Raw genomic sequence first — 23,232 nt, forward strand, 5'->3', positions numbered from 1 at the left:
CAATGTTGTTATTGTAGGTCTATTATGATGACAAAGGCGTCAATGTGATTCGGGGTATAACGTGAAAGGTGGTGACCGCATTGGCTAGCTCCATCATACCCTCAGTTTATTTCCATAACTATTGGATTTGAATACAATTGTAAGTACTTGATTTGTTGAATATAATAGTGATGCACATAGTAACAGTGTTGCATTGTAAACATCACTAAATTCTCTCATACTATCCTCAACCTTGAAATACAAGTTGATCCCAATTTAAAACAATCTCTTAGTGTCCTTCACTCCTCCATGTTGACAAACTCTAGGTTTTTCCACAAGTTCACACATTTCTTCTAGTATTCCTTGAAGTCTTTGATTCACATCATGACAAGGAAGCCTCCCGAGTCGTCTTGAGATTCTATGGTTTGCCATTCTATATAACAGGAAATGAACCTAACTTTTAACTTCACAGTCTAATTGATTGTGTATTGATAGAGGTTGTTATGATGCTTGAATCACTCTCATATATACATCCGTCACTTTACCCATCTAAATGGCGTGTGCTTAAATGAAGAGAAAACTACGACAACATGCTTGTCATTGGTGAGTGTAGAGTGGTTCATCACCACACGTGTGGTACATTTGAGTTTCCTCTAGTAAAGTGTAATGTGTCATGTCAAGCCAAGCAAAAAGAACCATGGATAGAATTTGTTGAGTAATGGTATGACCAATGATAACTAAATGAAGCAAGAATAATGACATAGCTTTGATGAATCGTACCCAATGACAAGTTTGTTGCAGACATGCTTTCTGTGGGAATGAGTGTGGAACGAAACATGACAAGAGGTTTATGGAGGGCACCTAGAGGCAACGAACCGAACATTGCTTGGGTGATCGAATAGAGACAAGGCTGCAGATTCATCGATGATCCGTTTTCGAGGACATTCATGTATATGGGAGTAGAGTGTGGAACAAAACACAGTTATACAGAGGGCTCTCTCTCTCTCTCTCTCTCTCTCTCTCTCTCTCTCTCTCTCGATGACGAGAGAACAGTTAGATACAAGGTTATAGATTCATCAATGACCCATTTTCGAGGACGTTCGCGTCTATGGGAGTATCTGAGTGTGAAAACCAAAGACAAGAAAGAGGTTATATTGAGGGTTCTCGAGAGATCGTGAGAGAACATATCGGTCGGTAGAGGGCTGTCGAGATGATGAGAGAAACATTGATCCTTGCCGCATAGAGACCCCGTGATTCACCAAGTAATTTCTTCAGTATTAAATTTATATATATGTCTACATATTATTAATTTTGCTTCTTAAGAAACCATAGTACCTTAAATAATTAATTTAAGAAAAACAATAACTAGTTATTAATTTCTTCTCGAGTGTTTAGGGTTTTAGGGTAAAGATTTTCCCCACGGTCTTTTCTGCATATTGCTTCTTCTTCTTCTCCTTCTTCAAATTCTTCAGGGTTTCGATCAAGCATGAACGTGTTGATCAGTCGTGGCCTGAGCTCTCGTGTTGCAACTCTAAGCAACCCCAAACGTAGCAATGCTCTCACATCTTCCATGGTATGTTTTTCAAAACTCTCCGTCTCTCTATTTCATTTCTTTCAAACCTGTAAAACACAAAATCCTTAATCGGAGGTGTCCATCATATTTTCTCCAAGATAATGAAACCCTCAAATGGTTTGTTTTTTCAAGAGCTTAGGATTTAGGTCATCCATATGAATTTCAAAGTCAAACTCCGTTGCTTTTCTCAAAACTAAATAAAAGCTAACTCACATAAAAGAAGATGGTGTTTTTAGGTCAGATGCATTTTACTTCAGTAAAAAGACCTAAATCTTATTTAAACTGCGTTGGTCTGGGTTTGGACACAATGTCTATTTTCTAGAGATAAAAAAATCCTCATTCTTATAAAATAGTATGTTAAACATGCTAATTAAATGAGTTTTAGGTTGAGATCATTTTTGTTTTCCAAAGATAAACCCTAATTCTTAACATGTTTTAAGGTCATAGGAAAATTTCATATTTTCAACTTTAAATAGAACCATAAGTTATTGAAAAAGAGGTGATGTTTTTGTTGACGTAATGCATGTTTAGGTGAAGATAAACAAACCCTAATTGATGTAATTTTTTAAAGACAAATGAACCCTAAGTCAATACAAGATGGGGTGTTATTGCTAATATTATGAGACATTATTTTCTTCCTTGAAACTGACGTGAACCGTAGTTAGAGAACTGTTTTATCTTCTCTTCAAACTTAAAGAAGCTCTAATCAGAGGCCCATTTTGTATGTTCAAAGATAATGAAACCTTAACATTCTGCCTTTCAAACATATATATCAATTTAGTGTGCAAAGTTTCAGAAAGTATTTTCTCAACCCAATCAAACTCTGATTCCGATCTCCAAAGATGAAGTCATCATAACAAGGTAGCTTTTCTGGAAGGTCCAACTGGGTCACCTCCTTTTCAGGGAGAGTCAAGGCTTTTTCAGGCGGCAACTTTTCTACTGATTCTCTATATTCAAATCAGAGGGCTGTTTCTTTTCTTCAAAACTGAAAAATCCTTATAATTATATAAATATTATGATATGCAATTTCTGTAGACTATTTCTTTCTTCAAACATAATTGAAGGTTCATCTAATTTTTTCAAAGGTAAATAAAACCTTGTCAGAGGGCCATATTTGCCTTTTCAAAGACAAACAATGTTAAATATAATCAATGATAAGCCCCAAGTTGTAAATCTATCCCCATATGTGCTCTTAGAGTGCACATTTTGTGATAGCGCCCCAAATGAGGAGCGGCTAGTGTGCAACTCGACCATATGGGTCGATAAGGTGTTAATCTAGGAAATCGTAGATGCGTAGGACACAATGGATTTAGGAAAGAGCGAAATAGGTAATAGGATTGGCTAATCAATTCAACTAGTATATTTTGTGGGCAAGTTACGATGTACTTAAGTCTTGAAGTATGTGCCATTGACTTCAAGATAAGTACTATCTAGCACTAGCCTGTATCTAGGGAGTTGGGTCATATTAAATGACAAGTGAGTTGACAGAAAAGGAATATCTCCACGACTATCAACTGACTTGCAAATTTAATGTTATACTCAGACCAAACATAGAACATAATCCACTTTCTTACACAGTGGTTGGATTGATCATCAGTCCCACTAATTTAGTGAGCTGGTCCAGATCCCATCTAACCTCTAACGTGTGAGCGCATCGGTGAACTACCATTGTGAGCTACTCTCATATGTAATAGAAGTTTTGTTTTCATATGTCGATCTCTGTGGTTGTAACTCTATATACCTACCTAATTGATTCTCAATATTTCTAACAAACAAAGCCTAAATCATGAAAAATATTGCCTGTTGTTTTTTATCATATAATGTGTTTTTAGGTCAGAGACTATTTGTTTTGTTCAAAGATACTAAAACCCTAATTCGTAAAAATAATATGGTGCTTTAAGTGATGTAACATATGATCAAATCAGAGGACATTTATTTTTTCAAAGATAAACGAACAACGATTTTTATATAGTGTTTTTGCTCATGTATTTTTAGGTTACTCGGCTAAGGAAATTTTATGATAAATGGGAGCATGAGGATGGTGTCAACATGGTTATTCTTCAAGTGAGTTCTGTGCTTGCTTAGTCTGATCAGATACTATGTATCCGTGCTTTGTGTTTCTGAATGTTTCTGCACAAATTTCCTATCGAGAAGGGTTCAGGTGGAAGCTTCTCTTCAGGAGCAGATGCAAAAGAGCTGTATAAAAATGGCTTAGAAGGTACCAGATCTTTTAGTTTTTAAGCTGTTATCTTTAAGATCTTTCCAATTTACTCGCAAAAGAGATATATAAATATGGATTAGAAGACCAACAAATTCTAGTAGTTTGGATGATATATTTTTCAAGCAGCTACAATCAAAATATCAGGTTTATTTTACAGAAATTCCTAGAAAATAGAAAATTACCAAAGAAAGCATTGTCTTTTATAAGGGTAATGTTATCATTTTCAACCCAGGGACATCAAAATGTATCCAAACTATGAGTTTCGAAGATTTTCATTGTGAGGTTCTTGTTTAACTGATTTGTGAATATTGGATGTGTCATCTTTGCCACTGTCTTGGTTTGCAGCTTTCGATTACTAGTTACATCAGCCTTATCTAAGAATTGTGAATGGCCATCCTGTTTAACATAAGAGCATTGATTGATCACTAGGAGAAACCAATGGTTCTATGTGTAGTCGAGGAAAATAAAACATATAGAGTGATTATTCCTTCTGTCTCACCTCAAATATATTTAGCCGAGTAAATTCTTTCAACATCACTTCATTAAGATACCAGCCATGAATTTTTGGGGAAATTGAAGGTATCTGAAATGCTGCTTGGTGTTATCTGTAATCAGAGACTTATGGACAATAAGGGCAGGGGTTGCTTTCCCCTCTACTCAGAATCTGACAAAGTGAGGTCGCCAAGTCACAAAATCTCCTGATAAACAGTCTTTGAGAATATAAGACAGATACAGATGGCCCTAGTGTCGTGTTGTCAGTGTCCCCAAACCATGATCTGCTATTGTCCACCATAAGTCTCCCATTTATGTGTCATAATATTTCATTGTCCTTATCACTTGTCTTTCTTCTCCCTAGCAATGAGCTTCTGCGTATACACTGCATCCATATAGATGTATACATGTGTATGAACGGCCATGAATTTGGCATATGAACCATGTTTGCATGTGAGTGTATATATGTAAGGGTCATCACACTAAACAGAAATGTTTCATCACTTCAGGAGTTGGCATCTTGAATGGACCTGAGTATCCAGTGCATGAAATATTTTGCTAAGAACTGCGCGATGGTTGTTCTAATTTTTTATGTAATTTCTGTATTTGGTTTGGTTAAATGTTGATCTAAGATCTGCAGGGAAATTTGAAACCTGCCGAGAATTCTTCAGAGAGCTGTATAAATTGAACTATACAATGGGAACATACAAGAAGATGCAGGTAAACTTGAGCAATGAATAAGTTACTCAATGCTTGCTTTTCCTCGTTCCATTAGATTAAACACTTAGATTGTATAGATACACACAGATTTCTGGCATTGCTTATTTTGGTAGGTCTCTGTTGTGGATGGACTTGCTGTTGGAGGAGCTTGTGCATTGACATCGTTTTCACAGTTTCAGTTAGCAACAGAGAAAGCTGTAATAATTTCTTGCTCTCTTTTTACCTTTATGAGCACATTTATATGATGACTGATTTCTTTACTCGCTTTTGCACAGTAACCTTAAGATGCATGCAATGCTCAATCATTCCATTAAAAACTTTAATTAAGGAATCAGTGCCTTTGGTTGACTGTTGCTTATTGCAGGCTTTTGCTTCTCTTGAGACACGGATGGGTTTTCATCCAGATGCTGGAAGCTCCTTCATATTATCATGTTTGAAAGGGTCCTTTGGTGAGATCTTCTCAGCATTTGGGGTATTTTATTTTGTGAGGATGGGGTTATAGTCTTATGATAGAGGATGCACTTGTTGGGTTTAACTGGCTAGTATGAATATGGCATTTGATTCCTATTACAATGTGCTTGCTAATGTGATGGTTATTTTATATGCGCAAAAGACTGAATCAGAGTTTATGCCCAGGAGAATATCTTGCCTTGACTGGTGAAAGGTTGGACTTAACTGACATGATAATGACTAGCCTTGTAAGGAGCCCAATCGATAGCAAGGTCAGGGTATTCCTTGTATCATCTCAGCAGAGAATGTTTTCTCCTTTCTATATTGATTGAATTATTTGGTTACCAATATGTCCCCTACAGAGAATACCAGAAATAATGCATCAATTGCATTCACTGGACACTACTGATGAAGAGATTGTGGAACACATTCTCGAGGGTTTTGAAGATGGAATAGAAGTGGATCCAGATAGTTTCTTGCATAGGTATACAGGCTTTTTATCAATACATTATAAACATAGAATAGTGAATATATCTGTGGTGGTGATCCATAATTCATGAATATTTTAATGATATAGGAGGATTAATAAATTTATTGCAAAAATACGTAAGAAAAAAGTAGAATGCATTCAATCAAAATATATAAATAGGGTTTCGGGTTTAGGTAAGAGACGGGGAGAGTGGTGAGGATAATGATGGATGTGGGATGTAATGAGTGAAAAGGGCAGAGGGGGGTTGGTTAAGTATGATTGAAAAGTGTGTCAAGAGGGGGTATAACTATTTAAAAAAGGGATATGGGGGGGATCTAGAGAATTTAGTGTTGACTAAGAGTGCATGGATGGATTTAGATTTAGTCCAACAAATGAAAGGTCTAGATAAGCTAGCTAGTTCGGGGTTTAAAAGAAGGTCATTATGTAGATTTTTTAGGAGTTTTATGGATACCTAGTCTAGGGGTATTTCTAGAATAACGAAGTTTGAATATGGTAGGGGTAAGGGTGGTTTTAGGTTTATTATTATACAATAGGGTTTTTCTAAGTCTAAAACGGACTTATTTGTAATTTCGTAAAATGGAGGGGGGGTAACCTCTATTACATAATCGATGAAAGAAAAGTTTTTTCATGTTATATTGGTATGAGTTTTTGGGTTTTTTGGAAGCAATTAAAAGTGAAGGATGAGCGATCTAGATTGACCCAAAGATCCAAAAATAGTACAGGGGTGGGAAAGGTTTGGACAATTAATTTGATACATTGGTTGGCTATAGAAACCTAGATAATTGAGGAGTTGTGCTTCAGTGCATGTCCATATGCCAAAGACATCATCGATGTACCTAGTAAAAAGTAGAGGTTGGGGTGTCTAGGTTGTGAGTTTTCTAGATGTGCTAGAAAGAAGCCACACACAGAAGCCAATTTTATTTTACACAAACCCCCTAAAGGCTATAAAATATGTGATATTTATTTCCTTCTAAATTACACAAAAATCCTATTAGTTTTAGACCAATATGTTCTTATAATAACTCCATCTTCGAACAAACTTCTAAATGGCTCCACCACCAGCAACTACCCATCCTTTGCCTACACAAACAATACCTCAATGATCCCACACACTTATACAAACCCTAGAAAACCTCCATCCACCCCGTAATAGCTTTATCTTTACAATTGATATAGAAGCACTCTACCCTAGTATCCCCTGTAAATTAGGTTTAGAAACCCTACATAAAATCACTGCCCCTCACTTCACCTCCTCTAAAACCTTTTAAATCTACACACTTAGTGCACTTGTCCTTGAATACCACTTCCTCTTGTTTGATAATACTACTACCAACAAATCAAAGGCACAACAACTATGGGGAGCAATTTCTTCTATTGTATACGCTTGCTTCTTCCTAGCCTACCTAGAAAACTCTTAGCCATTACACCCAAACCTCTATTTATTTAGAAGATATGTAGATGATGCCTTTGGCATTTGGACAGGCACTAAGACACAAATCCTTGATTATTTAGACTTTCATAGCTCTAATGCTAACCAATGTATTAAACTTTCCATCCAAACCTCTCCCTCCACACTACCATTTTTGGATCTTTGGGTCATGTTAGATGACTCTTCTTTAACTTTTAATTATTACCAAAAAAGTCAAAACTCATACCAATACCTACCCTTCTTTTCCGACCACCCCCTTCATACTTAAAACCACTTTATCACTACTGAACTTAGGAGATACTTAGTTAGAAAAAGCACTATAGCACGATACCGTAACATGAAAAAACTTTTCTTTCGTAGACTATTTAATAGAGGTTACCCCCTCTCCTTTATTTTAAAAATGATAAAAAAATCCCTTTCACACTTAGAAAAGCAATCCTATACAATAAACCTCACAAAAATACCCTTAAACTAGGTATCTATAGACTCTTAAAGGAACTATACACCGACCTTCTCCTAGACCCCAAACTAGGTAGCCTACCAAGACCTGTCATTTGTTGGACTAAATCCAAATCCATCCATGCACTCTTAGTCAAAACCAAAGTCTCTAGATCCCCTCCCAATCCCCAATTTTAATAATATATCCACCACTTAATACACTATCAATCATACTACCCACCCCTACTACATTCTATCGCCTTCCCCCCTCTCCCATTCACTATACCCAACTTTATCTTTTCTCGCCCCCTCTCGCCCTTTGTCTATATATACTCCTTAACTATGATGTACATGACCTTTGCACTGATGAGCTCCTAATCAAGCGAAACTAGTTTGCATAAGGTCTTTTTTGTTAATGAACATTTCTCAAGTTTTTTTCTCTCTCTCACTCTCTCTTTCTGTCTCAGTTACTCTCCCCCTCTCTTTCACTCTTGTTCCACCTCTACTCTCACTCTCACCTTAATTTCACTTACCTCAACTCTTAATCTCTTCTCCTCATCTCTTTTCTTCCTCTTCTCACGCCATCTACATCGTTGTGCTAAGCTGCTCGCACTCTTTGTGACGACCCGACGGTCAACAAAAGGAGATATTTGTAGTTCTATCTAGATGCACCTCCTTGGAGTGTGCATTTTCGCTTTGGAAATGCCTAGGCGAAGAGCTAATCTTCAATGAGGAATATATGGGGAGTATCCCTGCTGCTGAATGATGTTTTCTCCTCTATGATTTGCTCACTGTGTCAAGTCTCTATCTAGCCAGTTATCTTCATGATCTGTTTGTGCCATTTGGAATTTCTTAGGAATTTTCTAGATTTTTTTGTAACATTTAAGAAGCTCAAAGAAATTGTGAGGCTTCAGGAATATTAAGTACAATCTAGGCACATGGAATGAAGACAACACATAGGAAATACCTCAAAAGTTTGAAATAGCTATGTATTTAAAAAATCGAAGTTTGGAAGCTTTGATATTGATATTTCTGACACTGTTTAGGGTTGAAAATGTCCACACAATTCATCCAATGACAGACTTGAGAGTTGGGAGTTGAAAGAAGAAACATGAAATAGTTTGTAATAATTGATCTCATGAATCATGGAAGTGGGCAATGATCTCAACATCTATGGGATGTCAAATTGAAGCTTCATGATCAATAGCTACTCATTCTTGTGTGGGTTGATTGTATGGAATGACTGTGGTTGCACAAATGATTGTGGCTCCACAAGAGAGATGAGTGATTGTGTTACACTTATCCTATGAAAATTTTGGTGTGAACCTAGTTAGGTGACTGTTCGGTTTCCAGCTACCTGTAGATATTGGTTATATAAACCATTCTACATCTTTGTAATCGCAAGCTCGTTTTTCCTAATCTACTGGTTTTTCCTTAAGTCTTCTAAGTGCCCTTGTTGTGTGAGAGTTAGTCTAAGATCCCTGCATTTTCGAGAGATTGAACTTGTGGTTTCATATCAGACTCTTTAGTTATGATATGCAGTTGTGAGACTTTGTCTACTCCCTATTTGTATGATATGCAGTTGTGAGACTTTGTCTACTCCCTATGTATAATTTATATGCAATATGTTTTATGCATCAAATCGTTTTATGCCACAATGCATGCATGTGACCGTTCGTCAAGGATGTCTGGTGTCATGCTCTTTTCGTATAAAGTAGTGCCTGCCCCAAATTTGATATCTTACTATTCAATCAAGGAATTTAAATTGAGGCATCTAGAAATTGTTCAGCGACTACATGATGTTCAAGAGCAGACATTGGAAGAAGCCCATTCAATAGCTGTTTTCTCACTTAGCTGCTGCATTGCATGTCTAATTAATTAACTTCTTTATTCCAAGCTATGGATTGTCTTGGATAGTCCAAAATAGCAAGGATTCCAAGCTACACAAAGAGACGACAAGAATCACATAAGCTTTGAAGGGAGAAGTGTCGGCATGGTATTCGGTTGAGTCTGATTTGCCTATGGAACATACTACAAACAAATACTCTAGCTAGGAATTTTTACTCTGAATTGCAGGATTACTCTGAATTGCGAGATAATAGAGAGTTGTGCTACATTAAGCTGTGTGACATCAGTATGGACCCATAACACATTGCTGGAAAACTTTCTCAACAACAAACTATTTTCTATGTGACAAACAAAACCTATTTTATAAAGGAAAAGATGCTGCTTAAGGAGATGCTTTTTCCAACTTGAAAACCAAAATCTGCATCACTATAGTAACTCAAACTGGCCTTTTAGAGGAAACGGAGGAAACAGAGGTCACAAACTTCAAAACTTCATTCCAATTGATCATAGCATCCCTGTGCCAATCTGTTTGCATTTGTGTCCAAAACCTACTGGGAAAGCAGAACATACATATGCGTTATTTTTTGTGCACTCAGCATCTAATATTTGATGGTCAAATTCTATACAGTATCACTGATGTGCGATTTGAAGCAGTCTGGACTGTCCTTATTGTAAGTTGCATATATTTGGAGCATGTCTTTTACAAAATGTAATGCAAATCCTATGCTTTACACAAGACCAGACCATGGTTGTTTGGCAGTTACCTATACCAAGCCTTTCAGAGGTTACGTTTTGCACTGCAATCTTGATTATTAATGTTAATTGATGTTTTATATTTCCAAGTAAATCCTTTGGAAATTACTTTTATTTAATAATTTATGGGTTGGTTCTTTGTTTGCTTATAGGGAAGAAGCCATCAACAGGTGCTTTTCCCTTGATAGGGTTGAAGACATTATCTATGCACTTGTGAGTAGTCTCATCTATGATTAATAGAGGACTTGCTATTTTAAAATCCAGCTTTATCCATAGATGATTCAAAATGCAGGTCACAATCTTTACTGTAATGTAGCATGTGAGGTTGAAAACCTGAGAGTTGTTTTTAAATGTATGATTGGAATATGTTGATGTGATATGGCTAAAGTTCCTTGGCTAGATATGTTGAACATCTGATTTATGATCAAGTTCACATAAATGGTGATTATGTAAGCTATAAAGGATGGAGGTTTCATGCCTGATATTTACATTAGCCCCTTGAATGTTCATGTGTGGTTGTGTTATGACTGTATAAGGTGCTTTTATGTATTATTCCTTATTTCAACGGTTTCTGTGAACAATCTTTTTAAAATATAGTAGCTGATATACTCAATTCTTATACAAATTTACGACTTGTGATTGCTTGTTATCTGTGAGTGTAGGTTTTTCTATGAACGTCCAACTGTCTAAATATGCCTGAACATCCAACTGGCTAAATATGCCTGAACATCCAACTGTCTAAATAAATACATTTATATGTATAAACTTTATATGCATTTATGGGCCTATATTGGACTTCAAGTGACCCATCAATAGAAGAATGAGGTATTATTTGTCTCAATGTATTTTAAAGTTTGGCATTTCTGTAGTTATTTTTTATTTTTTCATGTACGAATTTTCAAACATGTCACGTTGCACCTACTGATTAGATTGAACAGTAGATTGCATTTTATTAGTCGTGTAGGTTCTTTTTTGCTTCATGGTTGCTATATCTCAACTTAATGGACATCAGTGGATGCATAAGTGAGACGTGTGTGGGCTGCAATACAGTGTTTCTTGTATTTCTTCTATCAGTGTGCAGAGCTCCATTCTGCCCTTGACCATTCAATGTTGACATCCACCTCTCAAGAAGGTCATGCTATCCCCCCAACATGTCCATCTTTTGACACAGAAAGACCCTTCAAAAATAGTGAATGTTTATGACAGATTAAATTATTTTAACCTTGTAGGTTCTTTTCTTCTTCATTGGTTTCATATCTTTTGACACAGAAAGACCCTTGAAAAGAAGTAGAGAAAGCGTATGACAGTGGTTAAATTCCAAGAAATTCAGCCACATGACAGTGCTATTGTGTAATCTTACAAGTGTCCGTTTGATGAGTGACAAAGAGATGTGACAGCTGAAGTTAGTAAAGAGTTGTTTTATTGCTGTTTTTTATCATCCTTAATTAGTGGAAGCTCATTGAAACACCTAGACATGACCATCTCTTTTCCCTATTACTGCGAAATGTGAAAAGTTCACTATTAGTTTTGTTCTGTTTTCTCTGTCTAAGTAAAGTGTCAGTGTTTGAGAGACTCTTTTTGGTTGGTGCATGCCATGTGTAAAATAAAAAACAAGATATGGAGATGTTGACGTTGGGTACTGAATTGGAAACTTAGGATCTGGTTTAAATTGTTGTATATTTAAAATGACAGGAGGCTGAAGCAGAAGGTCCAGACTATGCATGGTATAGAGATGTTCTAGACAACATGAGAGCAGCATCGCCTCTGAGCCAAAAGCTTGCTCTGAAATCAGTATGTTCCATAAGAACCTCACTTGTTTGGAAATCAATTGCATCTGTTCTCGGTATTTATTTACATGCATATTTTGACAGATACGAGCGGCTCGTGAAGAATCTCTTCCAGCTTGCCTTAAAAGGGAGTACAGGATGAGCTGTCGAGCCATATCTGGGAATATCTCAAAAGACTTTTATGAGGTATTATCTCTATTCAAATATACCTCTGTTCTAAGAGAGAGAAGAAATATAAATCTCTAATGATTGTTTCATGAGATTAGGAAAGGGCAACATGCCAATATAGTCGTGCAACTTTTACTGGAATACTGCTTCAATGTTTTGCCATTAAGATATCACTTTTTTACCAAGGATATTAATATAATATGTGAAATTTTATACATCTTTGATATCTGAGAATCAGAAGCACATGGATGGTTCTGATTTCTCCTTCTGTTTGATTATTGCAAACATGGAATAATTCTTGTATGCTTAATGCACGAGTTGTTATGATGATTATTTTCCATTTCTATTTGATGCTTATGTAATCTGGCTTCTATTCTTACTAATGATTATCTTCAGGGTGTACGAGCACATCTGATCGACAAAGACCATAACCCAAAGGTAAGATGAAAGTTTCTTTAACTCTTTAGTTTTGGAGTAAGCTCAATATTACACCTTATTGTGACTGTTTTTGGCACAAACAGTGGAGTCCATCGTATTTAGAGAACGTAAGTGATGACATGGTTGATGCGTATTTCCAACCTTTTGAGAATGAGGTAGATGAGTTGTCACTACCTTTGATGGAACGTGAGGGCATTTCTCATGCAACAGATAGTGTGTTAAGTATGAAACCTGGTATGGAGACCTTAAGTCAAGGCAGTACAGAACCAGATCATGATATTCTTGACTGGGCAATGAGCATTGGTGGTGGTGGTGGTGGTGGTGGTGGAAGAAACCAACAGGCCTCGAGAAACATTAGAAGGAATAGATAGTGATATATTTCAGCTCTCTGGATACAGTGTCCAAATACTTTGGAGATTCTTTGGCAAATTGCCTTTTCGTATACCCCTCTTCACTAGGGATGTATTTTCTTATGTGAGATCATGGACCATGTTGATACGAGGAATAAATCAATGTATGAATTATAATGGTTCTAAGAAATTCAAACCAAATATGTTAGGAATTCTAGTAATTTCTTATCGGTTTTGAGTAATGTTTGTCAAAAAGTTAGTTGAATAATTAGGATTAATCTGTGTCCCAATATCAATATTTTGAGTGCAAAATATCTCAAAAAATAGTTGTGTTTCAAAATATCTAAAGATAAATTTTATAGATTGGTAGTACACTATTTTTATCATCATTAGCACACTATGTATTGCATCCTTGCATTCAGGTGATGGTGGAAATACTCGATGTGATTGTGGCTTGCATATGGAAGAGAATATTCTTTCTATAATCATACTCTTTATATCTGGTTGCAAACTGCTATCTGGGTTGTTTATAATTGTCATTTATCACAAGTTGGCATTTTTGTATGGGTGCAGCAGTTCCAATGTAATTTGAGGAATTTGAGGATTGAACTGGTGAATTTTACTTGTTTATGTGAAATAATTGCTTTATGCCCTCCGTGCTATTTGTAGTTGAGGTTGTTGATTCTATCCACACTTTGTGGTGAAGCTCGATTGGGGTGATAATGGGATGCATGGATGAAGCTTTTTTTCATTAAAAAGTAACTTGGGTTTGGGTTAGAGGGCAGAGAGATCTTCAAAACACAACTTAAGATTAGATTGGATTACAAGGCAGGGAGATCCCTTAACACAGTGAATGCGTTATTCAGAAAGATTATGTATGAGCCTATTAAAAGCATATATGTGCAAAGATATTGTGGTTGCGGATATCTAGATGGATCCTCACTGTATGCATTTGAATTCCTGTTCGCTTTTTGAATAGTTGTGTTTTTCACATTTGTGCATTAAAGATATCTTTTTGTGGAGTGAAAAGTAATGGTTTTGCCTTGTTATCTTGTTCAAAATTTCTCATTATTACATGGTTGATGGTGATGTTTAGATGCCAACATTCCTCCATGATTGTCACAAATGTCTCAGTACATTTTTTGACATTGTATTGACTCTTGAATGGGAATATTGCTCCATGTTGATATAAATGGGATATATTAATCCACTGCATGCTCATCTTTCATTGCGGACAATGAAAACCTTTTCTCTAGTTGGACTCCATGGCTAAACTATTCTTCTTACTCGATCTTCTTGGGCTTAAAGGTCCATTGTTATCTGCTATACTTCCTCTTTCATTGTCAAGTACCCTCATTGACCACTGACGGTGTCATTGAGAAAAAAGGATGTTAGGAAACTCAAAACACATAAAAGTATACTAAGAAGAAACAAAAGTTAAGCTAGAATTTGAAATTTAGTTGATCATGGAGGAAAAGTTTGCACCATATCAACTAAAAGTTGATATTTGAAATCCAAGAGATTCCACTTCTCTTTGAGGTCTTTCATTTCTTGGACTTGGGATGTATATTTTTCAAGTTCTTTCTTCTACATTCATCATGGATGGATAAGTTGTAAAAGCTTTTTAAGGTGACTACGTGTTAATATTGTTCCTCAATTGCATACTCATAAAAATAATGCTTATAACTTATCACATACATGATTGTAGAATGCTTTTTTTAACTAGTTTGTAGGTCACAAATATGAATGCATTTTGTGAAATGGCTTGTTTGTGTCATTAAAAAAATCCGAGTTGAAAGATATGTGGATTCCAAAAAAGGGAGCAAGTATTTTCATTCATTGGAAAAGGTTACTTTATTAAGGGAACTTATATTCATTAGCACTTGCTAATGTCTTGAGAAACCTAGTAAATACTATATTCATAAGTTTAGGAGCGAACATTATTTTATGCGTCCAATGTATTTTTTTCAAATGGTGCAAACGTGGAAAGAGAGAAACTATGCTTTTGTATACATTGTAATCATGCAAATATATCAGCTTGATGTAATCAAGGACATCCATAGAAAATAGTAAATGCATTTTATCACCAGAAATATTAGGCTCCACCTCTTGAAAACTCTTATTATGCCAGAATTAACACCCAATCTAGACAAACATATTAATATTACATCATTACCTCTAATATGAGTATTGTTTACTAAGTTTTTGTGCATTTGAATCATTATATTAATTCTACTCATTCAATATCAACATAGATTCTTGATTTTGTAATCAAAGACAAACGCACAGTATACATATTGATTTTACTTTAGGTAAGATACATGATGATCATCACCATGGAAAATTGTACACAGTATATCAAATGGTAAAAAACTCATACAAGCCTATGGATGAGAACTAAGTTTGATTCTAGTATGCAATTAGTAACTTCAAAAAAAGTTCATTGTGTCCATGGCACAAATAAATTTGGAGTGTGTTAATCATACAAATTTTAAGTCCAGGTCATAAATGTGCAACATGTTGTGTTGCTAACTTGAAGGTGGTAACTACCATTGATTGTGCAAAAACATTGAGAAACATGACATGAAGATTCAAGGTCTTAGTGATTAACCACAAGATAATGTGGCACAATTTGTGCTTTAAAGCGATAGGACTAAATTCATCTTTCAACTAATGTAGCCAATTGTGATGAAGAAATTATGTACACCTTTGTGTTAGTTTACACATAGAAAACAATGATCGACATTTTAAATGCTCTACTCGTCCATATTTGGCTCTACATTGTTGTAACGTGATGAGAAAATATATCGTCTGTTATCTAAGTTTAGCTCTACAAAGTTGAAACATGGTGAAGTACCATATCATTTATCCAAAGATAAGGTATAACAATGCCAAGTCTCATGATGTGGTGCCACTTAGGAATCACGTTACGACGAAATCTAGCATGTGGACACCTTTAGAAACTACATACAAGGACATTTGTAGGAAAAACTTCTACAAATACTTCACCCATTTTTCATTTTATTATCGTTTCTCATACTAGATAGTAGTAGATTTCTGAGACTATGGTTTGTTCTTTTAGTTGTAAATTCACATCACAAATCCCATGGTGTGATTTTAACCTTTAAAAACTTCTATTATCTTTATGTGTGTGTGTATTATACTCGTGCACTCAACAATCTTACTAGTTTCCTTTTCTCACGACGTAGCTCAATAACCTCCTTCTCTAAGGATCCATCAGGTGCCATAATTGGACCTTCGGTGAAATCTATTACGTTTAAACAAAACAACAAAACATTCAAAAAACAAAATATTATGAAATTAACCCAAAAACTTTGCTCATTTTACAAATTGGTTATGTAAATTTCATTAAAAATGCCAATCCGGTTTTATTAGCCATATGGACACATCACACTTTAACTTGATGTTAATTGCATTGTTTAGTACTTTGATAAACTTTAACCATCCTAATCTACCCTACATCTAGTTGAATAAATAACGATGTGTCATTCTCCCATTCTGTCAATGCATCTATTAGTTTGAAAATGCAGGCCATGATTGATTCAATGGCATGGATTTGATCATTCTTGAGGACCTCCATGCCCAACTAGTCAAGTATTATATTTGACAAGAATTTTGCTTCCTTCCAGGAATAAAGCCATAACAATTTTCAACATGAAACTTGGATCAAAGCAAATTTTGGGCTTAGGAACATCAATTTCATTCTGATGAGAAAGGGAGAAATCATAGTTCGAAAATCCCAAGGGTTGTCGTAAAGGTCTTTCCAAAAAGGAGAAGAGATTGAAATTTTGTGGTTCCACCTCATCAAGTTGTCATTTAAATGAACAGTCACTTCATAAGGTCCTCGTGAACACCACTTACAAATATTGAAACTTGCGCCTTGATAAGAAAACATGCATGTTCCGCGTATGCTTTAATCATTTTCTCATTTTTTTCTCCAAAGCAATCCTACCCATGTTCATACATGCTGTTTGTGTTGTCATGGGTTTTCTACAAAAAGTGCATCTAAGTTGATCCATCCTCAAGACCTTCATCATGTCAAATGCATTTTCGATACAAGACATCGTAATTATTAATATCACGAGCTAATAAGCTCATGCAACATGCATCTGAAAGAACATTATGAGACATCGATATTGATCCCCTAAACATTGGAAAAGGTGGGAATCCACAACAAACCTTTGTTGGAATCGAGAATGTCATATGAGATAAAGAGTGATCTCAAAAAACAAAAAATAGCAGACATAATTTACGGCGAAGGAATGATACTCATCTAATTGGTGATCTCAAAAAATGTTCAAGGATTCAGGTAGTGCGAGATCACAACATGAGTTACCTAAGAAACATGTTGTGATAAAGAAATACATAAGGTAAGGTTAGGAGTGACTAGAAATGCAAGGGAGAAGCAGCAAGGCAATACTTGTTGAAAGATAGGAATGGTGTAGATGAATAAGACGAAGTGGGATCAATTACTCACAAAAACAAAACCTCTCATATTGACGTTATGTCAATTCCTGTTTTCAAGCTTGATCCAAAGGTATGGACAGCACCTTTTGCGGAAAGCCTATCAAATGTTTGGATTTTTGTACATTATAATCGTGTCACACACACATTTTAAGGTTCATGTATGCACCTTCAAACTGAAGGTAAGGAAAGTCTTTGGTTTTCAAGAAGATTCTCAAATTACACAAAAAAACGAGATCGATGGTGCTCTTCTTGTTCTTTGCTATGTATCAATCAGGATGGTGCATTGGAAGTAAATCGTTCCGTGACAGACAACAACAGTGTCTCCAACACTCGATACAGACGAGGAATGACAAGAAGATTTACACCACCCCTTGCATTTTGATCCCGCTATGTTCTCAACCCCGCGGCCAGGATGGGTTACAATGTGATGCATCTAGCTCTCTAAGTCTAGGTATAGATCTGTAAACCTATAGCTATAATGGTGGGACATACAAATAGGCATAGAGATGGTGTGAAGGAAGGAGGGAGAGCACACACACCTGCAGACCAATGGCCATTGTGGTATGTGAGGCGATTGTTGTCCAGGATAAGGGCTACTGGCCCCAAATCGGTCATCTCTCCGCCGCCGCCGCCATACATTGTCTGTTCCGCTGCTGCCCTCTGCTGCTGCACCGCCGCAGCTGCCACCAATTTCTTCCTCCCGAAGCTACTACAACACACACACGCACACACAAAAGAAAACAAACAAACACGCATACGTAGATGTATAGGTATAGGTATGTGTATGTGTATGTGTATATGAAGATGTATATGTATGTGTATGTGTATGTGTATGTGTATGTGTATGTGTATGTGTATGTGTATATGAAGATGTATATGTATGTGTATGTGTATGTGTCTGTATATGTGGTGCGCAGGTTCATGTGCATATGCACGGAAGCATGTGTATGTGTATGTTGTATGTGGTACACAGGTTCATGTGCATATGCACAGACGCATGTGTATGTGCATGTTGTATGTGATGCACATGCTCATGTGCATATGCACAGAAGCTCACCACATTCCATCCAGCCATCCATTTCATTCCAAACAAAACACAGAACACCATAGAAACAGAAAAAAAGGGGGAGGGGATCGCGTTTCACCATCCCTGTCACAGTCACGTACCATTTAATACATGCAGACGATGCGTGTGAACGATCAGAATGGCTATTTCTTGTTTTTTCTTTTTTTCTTTTTGTTCTTTTGTTTTATCAGGTGAAGTGGTCGGAGAGTTCAAAGACTGGCGACGTACCTGAAGAGGCCCATTGGCGATGGCGATGGCGATGGCGATGGCGATGGCGATGGCGATGGCGATGGCGATGGCGATGGCGATGGCGATGGCGATGGTGATGGCGATGGCAGGCACAGAAAGAGAGCAAGACAGAGAAGGGATGGAGGGATGGAGGGATGGATGAATCAGAAGGGAGAGAGGATCGAATTCTGTGTCTGTGTCTCTGCGTATGGCGATGGCGATGGCGATGGCGATGGCGATGGTGGTAGTCTGGTGAAGTGTGTGATGGTATCCGCTGACGCCGCGTGAACAGCCCCATCTATTTATCTATTTATTTATCTATTTTATTATTTATTTATCTGTTTTATGATGAGTATCTATGTATTTATCTATCTATTTATTTATCTATTTAGTTATATTGTATTACCTATTTATCTATCTATTTCTTAAATTAACTCTAATTCTTGATGCAAAGCAGCCCAGAAAAAGGCCAATTTGTCCGCCCAACCACACGCTGCCATCGCCCCACAACCCGACCGTCTTCTTCTTCTCCTCCCCCTTTTCATCTTGTCCGTCGCTCCACCTATTTCATGTCGATTTGACCGACACATCAACCACTTGGTTAGCTTCTCGCGTCGGTCCCAACACTCCCTAGGAATTTGCAACGGCTCATTTGAAGCCTAAACCGAACCGCCAAGGCTTGAGCTTCCTTAACCGGTTTGAGCTCGGTTTGACTAAACCGGGGTTAGAAACCGATTCAGTTCAGGTTTGGAAACCCCCCGAACTGGTTTGGGTCCAAACCTAAACCGAACCGTTGCCAAACGCTAGCACTCCCCATTCATCCAAGAGGGGAAATTCGAAGTATAACTCATCCTGCCAATATTCGAGATGTATGTGTCTATCCTTCATGGAGAGGAACTAAGTCAAGCAACATCGAGCTTCTTGGCCATTAAAATTTATTATTGCTAAGAATATTGTGAAAAAATGGATAAAATAGCATGCCTCCTCAACACCATCCTTCACGTTCGTTGATCCCTTGCATTCGATTGTTTGCCAGTTTTGAAATGCATAGTATACGTGTCAACACTAGTTTTGATATTCTTATTAAATGAAGACATTCGCAAGAGAAATGATATGATCGTCCATAGCGATATGAAACACGAAACATGATGCATCCATGGCTATCACTTTTGAGGATTGTTGCGTGAAACAATGATTGAATTCCCTCCTTCATACGATCAAACAAGTGGTCCATGAATGATCCACTAAACTACAAAAAGGGTGGTTTTAGGCCTTGATACCAACAATTCCTTCGACCCAAAAGTTGGGGCTTTTACACATTTGAAAATTTTCAAATAAGGTTATCCCAACAAGTGGGAGAAAGGTTTTCATAAGGGAAATTTTGGAGGTTAGTTTTTGAGAGGAGACGTTAGAATAACACTTTCATCCCATCTTCATATCGAGCCATGGGTTGTGCCATAGATTCCTCATTAAAATCTTTCAAATGGTGCAAAGGCCTTTTTATTGTCCAAGTTTAGCCTCATAATTCCAAGGGTAGAATAATAGAAAAGACGATGTCATCTAAGCGAAAAACATTTAAGTAAGAATGTTGAAAACTCTTGGCTTTTTATTAATGTTGCAAGTTTTATAATTGATGGAATTCTAAAAATAAAGTGATTAAGTTTCTAGTAACTCCCCACCCCCCCTCCCCAACTTTCAAAATGTCTACATTTTTGCCAATAAGTAAGTGTCGGCAATACTATCTTGAAAAGAATGAAAGAATCTTGCGGACCACGACAATTTCATGTGGGCTTTAACCTAATGTTTTTTGAATACCCACGATGTAATGTAACCTCCAAAATATTAATACAAAGCACAACGTCGAACAAAGTTGTAACTTGACAATGACATTTATGTAAAGTATGAAACGCTAGATTCATAGCAGTGTTGTCATTCACCAATAAGTTTTGGTAAACTATAAATTAAAAAAGAAAATAACGTGTCACCAATTTGGGCAAAACATATATATACTTTTGACACCTCATTGTTCTTGACAACTTATTGTCACTATCGAACACTCTTTTGCCCATCACATCAAAATCGCACTCAGAGACATTGACATCCTCCAAATTATTAAAATTTATTGGCTTGCAGCATTTGCTACCCATTTAGAAGAAGAAAAAACAAGAATACATAAGTGCATGACATTTTAAAGCATGTGAAGTATCCCAGGTTTATTTGATTGAAATGTGTTGGGATGGATCCAATAGAGAATTAGTAGAGGTTCATAGAAGTTGAGCCTCTTCGATCAGTCAATACAAGCTTTGGCCATTGGAGAGGGTGTTTGTGTTGAGTGGAATTTATTAACTACTAGAAATTGATCGTTACTACTATAATATGTGATGATGACTTGGTAGTAAATGTTGATATTTGTTCGTGTGCTAACAAAAATATCTTAATTGTCATTAAGTTAGTCATTAACATGTCCCATTTTTCTCTAAACGTTTCCACATATTCCTCAATGAAATATGTAGAACATCATTTGCTTTGACTCGAATTCAATTAGGCAAGAATATGGTTATAAGTGGACATCCCTTGAGTATTGATAATAGGTTGCATTGTGTTTTTATTACCTTATTGTCTTCCACGAGCCTATATTAAAGATGCCATAAATTATATGTGTCGTGATAACTCTAAATCATATGTTTGATTTGTCATCAATGTTCATATATGTTTTACTCTTCTCATCATGACAAATAATCGTTATTCATGTTTAGAATAATCATCGTAACTTGGTTATTGAACTATCAAGACAAATATTGTTTCATTTACACTCATCCATGCATATGTTCAAGAATACTAGAGAAAGTGTGTGTTCTATATAGTACATTGTTGATGCATATATGACTTCATGACTCAAAGTCAAATCTTTGTGGTCATGCTCTTGACACATGGGCTCCTATCATGGTCGATTAATTTATTTAAATTTAAGAAATATATTAACAAAGTTTTTATGGGATTGCATTGTTTTCATGTATATGTTCCTTGGTCATGCACACATGCATCCCTTCTGTGTGTGCATGTGTTGTTTTTGAAGTGCATAGACTCTCTTTATGCCTACACCCCCTTGTGTTTTAATTGGCAAATGGTACAAGTGTTTTGGAGATACATCCTTATTGGTACAAATACTTCACGTAGATTTGTTTATACATGTTGATACTATTTGAAGTGTGTGGATAATCTATGATGCACGTGGATACATGCTCTTAAAAATGTCAATTCTAAGTGATGGATATCTTATGTGTGCAAGAGTCATGGCCTTAATGCATTGTTGAAGGTAAGTTGCACGTCTACTACGTTTCACTTCATTAGCAACACATTGGTCCTCAAATAGCATGCGATGATTCCACACCCATTGTGAGTGAATGATCATATTGAGATGGTACATGTTGCTACATTTGTTTTTTAGATTCATTAACGAGGATCATTTATCAATGTTAGTTATTATGGGCAAGTGCTAACGAAATGTAAGGGGATTTTTATTATATTGGATATGCTTGAAAGTTCTAGTTTTGGATTGTTAGATTTCGTAGAGGTGTGACTTTATATGCCATATTGTTTGGAGCTTATGATTATGCTCTCAGGCATGCCTTGATAAATTCACGATAATGATAAAGCATTTGATCAGGAAAAGACAAGGCAATGTGACATATAGAAACCACATGGTTACTATCTAACAATTTGGCACGTTATATACAAATTGTATTAGTTTGTAACGAAGTGTTTGCATATGAAAGGAGAATGAATAATAATCTATAAGGCAGAGAAGCATAACAATGTATCGATAGATAAACATGGCATTATTTCTAGCACGACTTGTTTAAGAGATCTATAACTTTCAGTGAATAAAAACAACAAGAAGCTCGTGCAAGCATGCTGAAAATATATCAACGGAAACGGAAGGGGATTATTAACCATCTATCGAAACGAGTTGAAATTGCCGTCCATTTTCTTGGCCTACGGGTGCCTCAAGATACCTGACTACGTGGATCTAAGCAACGCGACAAGAAAGTAGGTGCCACAAACAATGTGGAGGGTTTTCACACCAAAGAGTGAATCCTTGTTTTGGACATGGGGTTTGGACGAGGGGAGGGGAAAACTACCATCCCCCCCCCCCCCCCCCCCCTTTTGATTGTAGGTTTAGTAAAGTCATGGCATATCGGATGAGCAAGGTATGTGTAGAATGGAAGGGCTAGTTTCTGAGAGCAAATTTGCCGAGGCGCTCAGGGATCATCGGTCTCGTGGTACGTGCGACAGGCGGAGAGGAGCCAGAAC

General features: G+C 36.6%; 2 protein-coding genes across 7 annotated transcripts; one reads left to right on the forward strand and one right to left on the reverse strand.

The window, feature by feature from the left end:
* The first annotated feature begins 1,348 nt into the window (after window positions 1-1,348).
* Window positions 1,349-13,350, forward strand: LOC147859386 (putative 3-hydroxyisobutyryl-CoA hydrolase 2). The gene is made up of 13 exons (XM_087326413.1): window positions 1,349-1,552; window positions 3,548-3,616; window positions 3,707-3,770; window positions 4,906-4,985; window positions 5,099-5,182; window positions 5,350-5,434; window positions 5,622-5,707; window positions 5,798-5,919; window positions 10,546-10,606; window positions 12,086-12,184; window positions 12,265-12,366; window positions 12,745-12,786; window positions 12,870-13,350. The coding sequence occupies exons 1-13, from the start codon at window positions 1,466-1,468 to the stop codon at window positions 13,155-13,157; spliced, it is 1,269 nt and encodes a 422-aa protein (XP_087182539.1). The 5' UTR covers window positions 1,349-1,465; the 3' UTR covers window positions 13,158-13,350.
* A 461-nt stretch (window positions 13,351-13,811) lies between these two features.
* Window positions 13,812-19,232, reverse strand: LOC147859387 (uncharacterized). 6 transcript variants are annotated; one of them, XM_087326480.1, is made up of 5 exons: window positions 19,015-19,232; window positions 18,919-18,942; window positions 18,164-18,333; window positions 16,322-16,404; window positions 13,812-14,499 (listed from the first exon to the last, which is right to left on the reverse strand). In XM_087326480.1, the coding sequence occupies exons 2-5, from the start codon at window positions 18,930-18,932 to the stop codon at window positions 14,389-14,391; spliced, it is 378 nt and encodes a 125-aa protein (XP_087182606.1). In that variant the 5' UTR covers window positions 18,933-18,942; window positions 19,015-19,232; the 3' UTR covers window positions 13,812-14,388. The 6 variants fall into 6 exon arrangements, 5 of the variants coding, with proteins under 5 accessions (XP_087182606.1, XP_087182608.1, XP_087182605.1 ...); XM_087326482.1 differs by having other exon boundaries at window positions 18,164-18,330; window positions 19,015-19,230; XM_087326479.1 differs by having other exon boundaries at window positions 18,919-19,231.
* Between the last annotated feature and the right edge of the window lie 4,000 nt (window positions 19,233-23,232).

This window comes from Azolla caroliniana, unplaced genomic scaffold (assembly GCF_043228905.1).
Source record: "Azolla caroliniana isolate FFs.n. ecotype wild unplaced genomic scaffold, voAzoCaro1.0.p SCAF_10, whole genome shotgun sequence".
Lineage (NCBI taxonomy): Eukaryota > Viridiplantae > Streptophyta > Polypodiopsida > Salviniales > Salviniaceae > Azolla > Azolla caroliniana.

Bases quoted from the DNA above. Each gene is read 5' to 3' on its own strand.
- LOC147859386 (XM_087326413.1), top strand. From the start codon at position 1,466: ATGAACGTGTTGATCAGTCGTGGCCTGAGCTCTCGTGTTGCAACTCTA. The intron at 3,771-4,905 runs GTACCAGATCTT...TAAGATCTGCAG, and splicing joins GTATAAAAATGGCTTAGAAG to GGAAATTTGAAACCTGCCGA. The intron at 10,607-12,085 runs GTGAGTAGTCTC...TTAAAATGACAG, and splicing joins AAGACATTATCTATGCACTT to GAGGCTGAAGCAGAAGGTCC.
- LOC147859387 (XM_087326478.1), bottom strand. From the start codon at position 18,380: ATGCGTGTTTGTTTGTTTTCTTTTGTGTGTGCGTGTGTGTGTTGTAGT. The intron at 16,405-18,163 runs GTGTGTGTGCTC...TAAACGTAATAG, and splicing joins CAATGGCCATTGGTCTGCAG to ATTTCACCGAAGGTCCAATT. The intron at 14,500-16,321 runs GTAAGATTGTTG...TGACACCGTCAG, and splicing joins GTCGTGAGAAAAGGAAACTA to TGGTCAATGAGGGTACTTGA.